At 34.7% G+C, this 12041-nt stretch overlaps 1 protein-coding gene across 1 annotated transcript in view; it reads right to left on the bottom strand.

The window, feature by feature from the left end:
- Nucleotides 1-1784: 1784 nt before the first annotated feature.
- PAWR (pro-apoptotic WT1 regulator) overlaps nt 1785-12041 on the bottom strand; it is a 73725-nt gene continuing 63468 nt past the window's right edge. Inside the window, exons 5-7 of the mRNA XM_071766326.1 lie at nt 8801-8948; nt 8204-8308; nt 1785-3608 (exon numbers count right to left, since the gene is read on the bottom strand). Coding sequence (XP_071622427.1) covers nt 3522-3608; nt 8204-8308; nt 8801-8948 — 340 coding nt within the window. The 3' untranslated portion in view covers nt 1785-3521. The remainder of the gene's footprint in view (nt 3609-8203; nt 8309-8800; nt 8949-12041) is intronic.

Below are 12041 nucleotides of genomic sequence, written 5' to 3'. Positions count from 1 at the left end.
AACTCCAGTATTCCTTTTTGGCCTCTCTTACGGTTGCAAGTTTCCAAGCTGTAATGATACCACACAAGTCAAAAAGAGCTTTGATGTAGGTTAATCAGTTGTTTCCACCATCCTAAAACCTCTATGTAATTTGTATGTAATACTTATGCCAATCACAATTTTTTCCACAGCTAAATCTCAGTAAAGCTCAATAAAAGAAAAATCATTATAGATCACGCTTCCTATTTTTGAAGTCATTGATTTATGTATTGTGGCCTTCTTTTCTCACTCTACCTCTCAAATTCAGAGCCAATCTAACACAAATAATTAATCTCCAAATGTGTTAACAAAAATCTTGTATTTAAGAAAGAAAAAACACCCATTTGCAAGCACAGACTGTACCCTTTCAATTAATATCAACATGAAGTAACACTGAACTTAAACATTTTGAATTTCCTTTTAAAAAGCACTGACATCTATATACAGTTGAACTGTCCCCTTCAGGGACTAAATCCCACAAACATTAGTACATATTATCACGATAAAAATATGTCTGCACTTTAACCTTCAGCTCTGGATGTAGTATCTGTTTCCTGTAAAACAGTATGTATCATTTTCCATTATCAAAACTGACATTATGTGCTGTTCACTGTTAAAGTATCTTGAAAACAATAAAGCCTTATATGCTTTACTCAGTAGAAGTAGTTTTCTAATTAGATTTCCTGGATGACCCAAGTTACCCAGATGCTAGATGCTAGACCTAACAAGTTTCATATGATATGAAAGTTCAGAAATCTCCAAGAGACTTACCCATAAAGTTAATAGTGCATTCTGATGTCTACTGTGTGCCTCTTTCCCCCCACCACCCCCAAAGCTCTGGTAAATTAATTTAGCCTAGATATGTTAATACCCAGATTTATTCAGGAATCATACAGCCTTCCAAAGGCTCACACTTACAGCAGTATCTGCTTTTATATCATACAACTGAGAACAACAGATGTGTTGGACTGGTGAGGACGTGAACAAGGGTTGCTGGTAAGGTAGCTAATTTAACACCTAGGATAAAAAGCTTATTCTATGTTTGGGCTTGATTGTAAGGGTACCCTACTTAAATAAAAAGATAATTACAAGTCATGACTAGATTTGTCATAATACATGTTTTTTCCTGAACTTGGCTAACCTCCAAAGAGCCTGATAATGTAAGTGATAGTGAATTGTTACTGATGTGCTATTTTCCAACGAGCCATATAGATCTCCCAAAATGTCAGCAGATGTGTTATACCAAGGTACAACCTGTGGGAATTTGTAAAACCATGAAGAATTTTACAGTTGTACAATAAATACACATCAACAATACCATCCTGAGGTACCTAATCTTTGAGTTCCCAACAGTTCCTTCGTTCACATGTTCTGCCTGAAGCATTACTGGTTACAAATATTTGGAAACTTCCCTGCCAGTATCTCAACCTAGAGTGACAGAAGTACTTTGTGAAATATTGCTGTCAGCTAGATGTCCAGCTTAAAAAAAATCCTACATCTGGAGTTTCTGCTCTTAAGTTTTAACCCATACACAGGTAAATCAAGAAGAGGCAATAGGACAAGTAATTCTTGCTTATGTTCTTTGCTATCTTTGTTCTTTGGTTTAAAATGTATGTAAAATAATTTCTGAAAATACCTCATTTACAACTTCACATTAATATGTGTGTTCTCTAATGACTCCATGACACTTCCATATGTCTGACATGCCATATCTGAAATTGCTTATGTGTGCTTCCTACCTAGCAGACAGAGAAGGAAATCAGATGTTCTTTCAGAGAAAGTTTCATATTTATTCAGAAGGTATACATCTCAACTGATTGCTTTACATTTTTAGTTTTATCAAACTGATATATTAAGGGACTTCTTCCTGTCTCGATAATATTAAAAGCAATATTCATTGGTGTATATCATAGTTCAGAGGGTCTGTACAAACTCCCCATAGCATTTAAACTCCTGAGTAAAGGTTTAAATGGTGTCCCATGGGATCTCATACACTGTGAAGAAAAACATCAAGGCATCCTGGAATTGAAAAATACTTTAAAGCTTTAAGAATTCCTCCTCATTAGAATACACAAATGCAAAATAACCTATCCTATACCTAAAACAATCCAAGGTGTAACAATAATTTCTGGATTTGAAATTTAAGAAACTCCTACAGTCATTAAATACACATTCTGAAAACAATTGGCAAATCTGAAAAGGTGATCATTGTTATATATTAAAGTTGCCTTTAATGTTTAAGGTAACAAAAACTATCTACATGCAATTTTGACACCAAACTTCAAAACTGTCAAGAAAAAGCTTAGACTCTTTGAAATGTTTTTCATTTCTAGTGTTCTGACTCAAACGATGTATACATTTATTCTGATCCATAATGAAAAATGGATGGATGAAATTTATTATTATATTGTTATATCGTCATAGGATGATTATTACTATGAAATAAAGTACCTCACATTTCAGCCTAACAAGAAGTTCAGAATTTCAGAAAAAAATTGTTAACTGAGGTGTGTGGTTAATGTCAAATGAAAATTTTGCCTACTTATAGAAGAAACAGTACACATTCATAACTGGATTATAACATCTAAATAGGCTCTTTTTTAAAAAAGTCGTTAGTTTAAAATCAAGGACAAAAGAGGTGTTTTTTTTTTAAACTATTTGATGTTTCAAAAGGGTATTGATCACTTTTACTTCTCTCTAATTCGTCACATACACAAATTTTCACCCAGCTTAAAAAATTAAAATATAAAAAAACCTCATACTGGTTATGATCACTACAGATTTTAAGATGACAGCTTTAAGTAGAAGAGTACCACGGGTGATTTATTGGTTGCATTGGTGTGTGGGGGGGTTGTTTTTTGGTTGTTGTTTTTTTTTTTTCTTTCTTTTTTTTTTTTTAATAAAATCTCCCCCTCCTGATAGAATACTGTTATACAGAAGAAAAAAAATTGCTACTCTATGCCATTGTCAGTCTTTCTGATACAGTAAAAAAATCCTCAACATGTAAGAGTTTTAGAGCAAGTAATCAATCTGAAAAATGTTATACATCAGCAATAAGGCATCCACTTTATATCTGCTTAAACAAAGAAGAAATATTTCCAAAAATACATATTTTGGAAACAAAGCTTATATGTATTGCTTCCATTAATTTAAAATATACACACTCACATGGACTGAGAGCGACCTTGGAGCTATGAATTCTAAATTATTGTAATTTATCCAGATGTAATCTTAAGATACAATACCAAACATATTTGAATGTAGTATTTTGAAATATGTACAAAAATTATACTTATGTGAAAAGAAAGCCAAAAATATACCCCAAGCTTGATGCCATTTCAATGACTGAAGAAAGTACTATGAAAATAAACATTCATCTGGTTTCCTAACAATAAATATAAAGACAGTTACTATAACATACTGCAACACAGGAAGTTTTACTATATTGACCTTAATGTTCAATCAGTAGTCTTTAAATCTTTCCTCATTGAGGCTTGAATCTTCTACCTTGTCAGCTGTCCAACAACTTTTAAGAGAGTTTTATTTTCTTGCTTCAATTGTTCATTTTCATCTTCTATATCATCTAGGTCCTGTGAAAGGAAAAAGAGAAAAACATTTCCCAGGACATAAATACAAAATCCCAATTAGTAGCAGCAGGAATTTAGCATCTTAGCTCTGAAATGAAGAAGTTGAGGTTAGGGAGAAACAGTGTCCACACAGCTAGCCTGAATTTGGTTGAACAGGCCTTTTCCCAAGAGTTACTGTAAGTACAAAATATCAATACTATATTCCTATGTAGAAACACCTTTCAATTGAAGCAGACAATCAAAACTAGAGCTACATCAGGAATTAATGCATCAGAAAAAAAACAAAAAACACTGGGCATGTTTACTCTATTGGCATATAGAGAGTCTGTCAGGCAGCCCGTGCCCAGACTGTGTTTGCCTGCAACTAACGTGCTAACATATACACATCACTGGTTACTTCTGCAAGAAGGGCTGCTTTCTGCTTTGAAATGAATTTTCAGGAAAATTACTGCCTGTCTGGTTTTTGGGTTTTTTTCTTCTTTGTCTAAACTGCTGCTGGAAGAAAAGACTGCATACACAGTAATAATGGGTGCTGAACATAAACTACTCTCACCTCAAATGTTCATTCCTCTTCCATCACTTTCTGTATTTACCCAGTTCCCATTTCACTTCTTTCCCTACCAAAGCTTTCCTCTTAAGCCTTCAAAGTAAAAACCAGTGACACTGTCTGTTTAATATAAGCAATACTTCAGTAAACATAATTTTACTGTACAAAAAAATCATGGAAGAAACAAAATAAGAATGAAAAAATGAAGTAACAGAAGGTGACCAAAAGGTCAGCACATTCAAGAGGAAAGTGAAAGGCAGGCAAAGGAGGATGAACCAGGATTCTAGATTTTAGATGCCTTTTCATCGATGTGTGAAAAATCCTACTGCTGCCATGCTAGATTAATCATAAAATAGTAGTAAAGAAAATACTTGATTTTCTTATTCATTTAGGTTGTTAAGTGGTGTTTGGCATATGAGGCATATTTTCATATTACTTTTTGGTGGAGTCATTCCAGAAGAACATGCCAGAGATGTTGTGTTTAATTGACTTAATGATTTTTAGAAGCCTCTTCCAAAATTCATACTGCAGTCCCTTTGCAATTACTTTTGTAATAGGGTATCAAGAAATCAGGAGCTGAAATTCCTCTTTGTCTCACAGAAATAATGCATCACAGTAGGAATGACTTTCAGGAAAAGATTCTGATGTAACAGATACATGTGATTTAAACACCAAAACATGGACAATTTTGATGGATAGCTACTATGCATACACTTCACTATGTAAGTGTTAAAAACACACTTTGTTTCCCCTCTTGTGCAGTTCCGATCAATAATCAGGTGGAAGGGATAAAACAGTTTCAATAAAATTATATTTTTTTACTTCAGTATATGTAATAGCATGTTTGAAGTTGCTGTTGACCTAGCCATCAGATGCCTCAATTAAAGTTTACCTAAAAGCCTCCTGCTTAAAGTATCTGTAACATACTCAAAATAAAAGCTCAGAAATGTTTATGCTACTGAAATAACATTCCAAAGATTACTAAAAGTAAGAGTTTCTTGAACATGAGGCAAAATAACTGTAGTTTAAATATCTAAGGGAATAATGGACCAAGAGATGCAGGTGGTTTTTTGCCACTCTGAAATTTAAAGTTTCTTATTAAAAATTCAAAATTACACCACTAATTTACATTTAATAATAAAAAAGATGCAATAGCAGGAAAGCCTGGACTTCACATACCAAAGGAACAGATATCTACACAAGTGACACTAATTGGATTGCAAATTCTCACTGACAGACTCTCTACAAACATACATTTAATTAAAATGACATCTTAGTGAGGTCAGAGATGACCAAGTATAAACTAGGAGACAGTTAAACTTATCTATAAATGTATGAATGTCCTAAGATGCTGTTCCCTTCAGATACTTGAAGATTTTATGAAGCAATTAACCCTTAACTTACAAAAATGTGGCAGAAATACTTTTAGTCCTTATTCTACTGGAGTGAAAGAATGCTGTTTATGGCAGAAGCCTTTTCTATTTCTCAGTACATATGCAGCTTATCTTCGTTAAGTACCTCTGTGATGTACTGAGTGATCTCAGTAAAAATTGTATTGTAGTATTAAAAAAATATTTTAACTTAAAGTGACAAAAACTGCAAGAAATTTTCAGGATTTTTGGAAAAACAGGTTTTAAAGTGTAACACAAGATCTTCACCAACCATGGATGCATGCATGGTTATGAAATGACTGAAACTTACAGAAAGAGCACTGTTTTAAATATGAGGACTGAGTTGTCAGAAAGCTGTGGAATAAAATGGCATTTTAAGAAGTTATTTAGGCTCTTTGATGTGAAATTCTTTCCATATCCATGCAACTTAATATGCAATAATTCATTGCATATTTTGATGTGTATTTTGACGAACAGAAAAGATGGGGCAATCCACGAATGCACAGACAAATTTAGAAAACTCATATTTAGGTTGCCTACCAGCAAAACATTTAAAAAAGGTTTCTGCACCAACTCCCCAGGCTTAGTCCTCAGGACATCCTTTTGTGTGAGCCGAGGGCTGAAGACCACAACTGTTCTTCCATTGCAAAGCATCCAATCCTGGAGCCAGGTCTACAGAGTAACACTCCATGAAGAGCAGGTGGATGCACAAGTGCTGGCTCTCATGACAACAGTTGTTATAATAAACCATCATCAAATGATAACTGCCATATTAACTTTCATACCTCTCTGTCATGGGAATGATGCAGTACTTCTGTAGCTTTTCTAAATGATATTAAAAAAGAAAGTAAAACTACTTGTTTTAATGGAATAATCACTTGAGACATGACTTCAAACTTCTGTAAGAAAAATTATTATGCTGGTCAAAAGGCAGTTATGTCAGCATTAAGAAAAGCTCAAGGGATGCAAACATAAATAGCCTGCATTGCAATTAAAATAATAGACAATGTTATAGATTTGACAAATGATGACCTCAGGGAGAAAAAAACTCATTCTCTCTGTGTTTAAAAGAAGCTACCTAGGAAGCACCAAAAAGATGGCTTTGTCAACATCATGGAAAGGTACAATTGTAGTCATTGTAGAATAAAGTGTTTTTTTTAAAACACTACATTCTGATTTATGTTTCCTTTCCACACAACTAGTAGAAATTGCCATCTTACTTAGCACAGGCAATGCATAGGCACTGCTTGACTGTACTATGAACATTCAAAGATAGTTACTAGTCAGACACCGGATGCATTTAATTTCAGACATCATACTTTAAATATAGCAGAAAAAAACCAGTTTCTTCAACAGCAAACCTCATGAACAGTCATGGACCTAAAGCACAAGCTTTCAATGATATGGGTTGTTTTCATTTGTTCTTTCTGACCTGTGAGTCAGAAATTCAGATGTGACCAGCAGTAGTAAGTAGATTTGCCATTCATTACATAGAACAAAAGATGACTTCCCTTGCCTATCATAAGGCCATCACCTTAGATATGATAAATTCTTTCCAGAATGGAATGAAGTCCAGTTCCATACTTAAGACATAAACCCCTCCAAAACAGATAACTTTTATTTTTTGTAATAAAGAAATTTTGAAGTTAATCTTCAAAATTAAAGGACAAATGAAGCGTTATCTATTGCAGAATAATCTCATATACTTTTCTAGATTAGGTTCTCTATATTAGGTTGCAAATGTGAGAATGCTGTCCTCCTTTTTTACAAATAAACAGCACAAAATTAAACATTTGCCAGTATGCAGACAAGGGTTATTGTCCCTCTTCACTGTTGGATTGAACAAATGCAGTTTTGAATTCTTTTTCTCAATTTTTATGGGAATGCCTTCATGGCACTAGTAGAGGCACATTTCCCTAGTATAGCCAGGATCTGCAACTCAGCCATAAAGTACAATATGAGGTCACTAATTCAACTCAGTTCCAGTCTGCCCTTAAAACTGGGACTTGACTTGTTAGAATTGGTATGTTCTATCAACTCTAAAACTTCTCATCCTGTCCCATTCCCAAATAAATCTCACTCCTCTGCCCCCTCTTCTCCTGCCCATGTGCCTTGCTTGAGTGATGCCGGCCCAAGTCTCTTGCCCTGTCTTGTTACACCTTTACTTAGAAATTAACAGTAATGAGTACAAAAATATGCTCCAGAATATAAAGCACTTACTCCTAAGTCTTTCTATAATCATAAAAGCTATTAACAGTAATTAAAAGCTGACTAAAATTAAATTAAATTTGTAATTACTTTGTCCAACAAAAGCCCTGGGTAACAATTTATTAAGAAAATTGTCAAAACCCTAACTTAATTATTTCCTGGAATGCTACATACTGATTTTGGAAAGAAGAGGCAGTAAAGAACTCTTGCGGTTAAAACCCTGTTCTACAAAAAGTTACAGCAACAAGAAATTGAGTTAACACAAACAGATCACACCTCAAAAAATATAACTTATTGACATGCCTCTTTACAAGTTATACAAATACAAAACCCCACACTTAATCCTCTTCTGACCTTGTCTAGTAGGTGCAGGTGCATGAAGATGAGCACAGAGAATGCAGAGACTTAAATCCCTTCTTTATATAGCACCATATAAGAAAGTATGTGCTTACTCTGTTTAATAAATCAATTTCTTCCTTCAGCTTCCCAATTAGCTCCTCCTTGTCCTGGGTCATCTTCATTAATCTTGCATTTTCCTGTCTCTCCTTTGCAAGTTCCTAAAAAAAAGTTCATATGCAATGAAATCTGAAAAGTAACTTTTAGTTTTAAGAGACAGGTTTACATTATTACGATTTAAAACAAAGAACCTCCCTATACACAGACACACACATGCTTATAATTTCTTTTCTACAGCAAGTCAAACCCATGTCTTCAAGCCTCTTACATTTCAAGGAGCTAAAGAATTACATCTAAGATAATATTTTACCCACAGCAAACCTATGGGATATCTCTGACTCCAGAGATAATGTTATAATTATTATTTAACTTAAGCATGAACCCAAAATTAGATACAGGTCCAAATAAGAAGTAAATGTAAAGTATCAGCTTCCAAATTTGTTGTATTGGGAGGGTTAGTTAGAGGGGTGTTAATACTGCCATTAACAATGAGTGAAGAGTCAATGTTAGATCTGTGGGCCTGAATGCTGAATGTGAGAAAAAAGGGTACCTTATTGAAGATGTGTGCCACACGGATGTTAGTTGGTACCTACCCTTTCAAGTTCCTCAATCCTGTTTTCCAAAGCATTATTTGGTACAGAACTGCCAGAAGAATTTGCATCCCTGCTGTATCTGCTGTAAGCTGTCCTGTCTGTTCGGGAATATCTATTTGGAGCATCGTCTTCTGGTGCATTAGCTGTGCTACAAAGGCAAGGAGCAAAGCAGACAACTATTTATACATTTAACAAATGTAAATGACAGAAGTTACAAGAAGTGCTTTTCAAAGCACTTAATCAGTCAGTCTAATGTTAACAGCAGAGAACTTACTTTACAGCTTTTATGATGCTGAGAACTCCCTAAATTCATTGCCTCAGGGAGTCAAATCTTTGGATAATGCACCTTTCATCACATAGGTAATCAACTTTAAACAAATACTTATCCTATCTTGTTTCTAAATATTTTAAAGTTTTATGAAATGTGCACATTAAAAACCATGCAGAACAACTCTATTTTAAAAACCATGCAAAACAACTCTATTTTAAAAACCAAAGTACCACTATGGAGCTTAAACCAAGCATCTTTTTAAGTACATGACAACATAAAGAATGAAAAGCAAGTACATGTCCAGAATGTAAGCAGCTTACACAGGTTACTTTTCAGGAACTATGGATACAGCCTATAAGGAACTAGAAAGCAAACTGAAGTGAGAAAGTGATGCAGCCCAATTTATTTTATGCAATTTCCAAATATTTTACTTCAGAACTTGGATACACAGCAGTTTGTCACAGCTTATTTGGTAGACACTGATTAACTGGTGGTATGCTTTTTGCTTTAGATTGTCTATTCCTTAAAAATCAGTGTAATGGAATCTTAACAGCACATAAGCTAGTTTTAAAAAAGCTACGTACAAAAAAAAAAAGCTAATTTAAATATACGTCTGTAAGTCAAGCTTTTGCAATGTCACAAATTTAACAGTGTTCTTCCCACAGGTATTTTATTTCTAATAGAAATTACATTTACCTTCAACATAGAATCTAATTAAGAGCAGTGAAAAAGAGTGCCCTGGGACCAGGCAGAGAGATTCAGATATTTTCCTCCTCAATCCACCAGAACCGCATTTCTTAGATTTTTGAAAATATACAGCTTAGCAGTCAAAGGTTGAGCAGGGGGGTTGGACAAGATGCCCTCCAGGGGTCCCTTCTGACCTCAACCCATCTGTGATTGTGTGGAATCATACAGCTGAAATACAGATACAATGGTATTCTAGAGCACTTACAAGAAGAATGACAAGCACTATGAGAATCTCAACAATATTTCCTTTAAAAACATAGAAGAGCATATGATTAATGTGTTTGTTTTAAATAGTTGCATTTCAAAACTCTAGAAACCCCCAGCAGACAATGTGCAAATCTAGGTGGATATATTGCAAGTCAAAAGCAAGACTGTCTGGCAAAAGGAAGTCTTTTCATGGATATAAATATTGTTTTGCTCCAGTGTGTGTGAAGTTTCCAAGGCACACTGACACAATTGTAAGGAATTTTGCAGCTTAATGTTATTACCATATTTAGCACTGTTTATTCTTCATCTAGAAGATTTTTTTAAAAGAAACATTTCTAGGACCGGATAGGCATGTTGCAACACAACAGAAGAGAAATATTTTAGCTTAACTCTATAAGCTCTAGATAATTTAGGTTTCTGAAACATGTTGTTTCATGCTGTTCATGTCTCAACCACAGACCACACAAAAAAGACCCAATTTTTCATCACTCAAAAAGAACACTCCTCTTCCCAATGTACTACATTATAAACCCAGCTCCAGTAAGCGATATAGGCAGATGCTCCTGCAGGACAATCTGAATAAAGAATACCTAGGTAGGGTTTAATTAATACAGAAAATGTCCTGATTTTCAGTATTTTGCCTGAAACTCACACTTTAAAATTTCCTCATCTATTCCAGTGGGGAACAGACACTGCTGAACGCATTCCTTTCTCAGTATCAGCAAGTACAAGCACATACCAGGAAAAAACTTCTAGGAAATGGGATTTGAAGAAACTATTTAAGTTAGTATGCAAGCTAACACAAGGAATGGGACAGATATAAAGTTCATTATTTTGACTGCTATTGACAATGTCTCTTAGACAGTAACAACAAAAAAGGGACCATCCGGGAGGCAGCAGATGTGTCTACTGCCTGAAGAACAGAATTTCAGTCTTCAGATACAATGTCATCTTGTAAGCCTTACACAAAGAAGAAAACTTGTCTAGAACAGTATCACTAAACTTGGTTGTCTCTGCTTGACTAGGAGAAAATACCTATTAACCAACTCCAACAAAAATACCTGTATGGAAATAAACCTGTCTGGATATATAATTTAGTTTATATTTTTTAATATGTAACACCAACACCACTACCACTACTACTGGAAATGGGTAATATTGATTTGTCAAAAACGAAGAGTTTTGTATACAACTAAGAAAACAAATTGGGTTTGTGCTCTCTTTTTCAGGGGTGTGGGGGGGGTGGAATGTGTCCATGAGACAGCAGAACCCATTTTCTTTGAGACTTCAAATGAAACCTTGCACCTCTGCTTCCTAACTGAATAAAGGCTCACAAACGCTTGCAGCTTGGAAGTGGCTGGAAACTCACAAAAGGCATGAAAGAAAAGAACACTTACTGTCAATAGATATACATTGGGTAAAAACAGTCATGAGCATCAGATGAAAAATTACAGGGGTCTGCAAGTTGAAAAAATTTAGTTCCTGCTTGAGAATGCAGTTTGAAACATATTCCACTTTTCAGCATCCAAGCAACTCATGCACATGACTGTTTCAACACTTGCAGTTGAAACATCCAGCCACAGGCTATGGCTGCAGGAAACTGTATTTTTAAAATTAATTTTCAAGAAGAATATCTCAGATTGCATTTATAGGCATACATAGACTGGATTAGAACGCCCACTAGGAGAGCAGCAAATGAGAGCATCTGGATAGAAACATCCCTCAGTACTGATTCAAAGGGCAAAGTTCAACAAGATGTTTAACAAAATCCAACTTGTTTTTCCATTAGCTTACTTTCTGTTAGCCACTATCAAAACCTCACTTTAAATGTGTAATCCTGTACTGGAACACTGAAAAATGAAAGCACTCTTGCAACTTCAAAAGACTTGTTTTTCAAAGTTTTTTCTGTCAATACTTGAATAAGTACTCTATAGCAAAATCAACTCACAGAACAGTTTGACTACTCCTACACAGAATCAACAGGTTTGTTTCAGAACTATATTCTAGTAATTTCCT

The sequence above is a fragment of the Heliangelus exortis genome, chromosome 1, assembly GCF_036169615.1.
Source record: "Heliangelus exortis chromosome 1, bHelExo1.hap1, whole genome shotgun sequence".
NCBI lineage: Eukaryota > Metazoa > Chordata > Aves > Apodiformes > Trochilidae > Heliangelus > Heliangelus exortis.
Note: the sequence above shows the minus strand (reverse complement) of the source record. Positions and strands in the feature narration are given on the sequence as shown.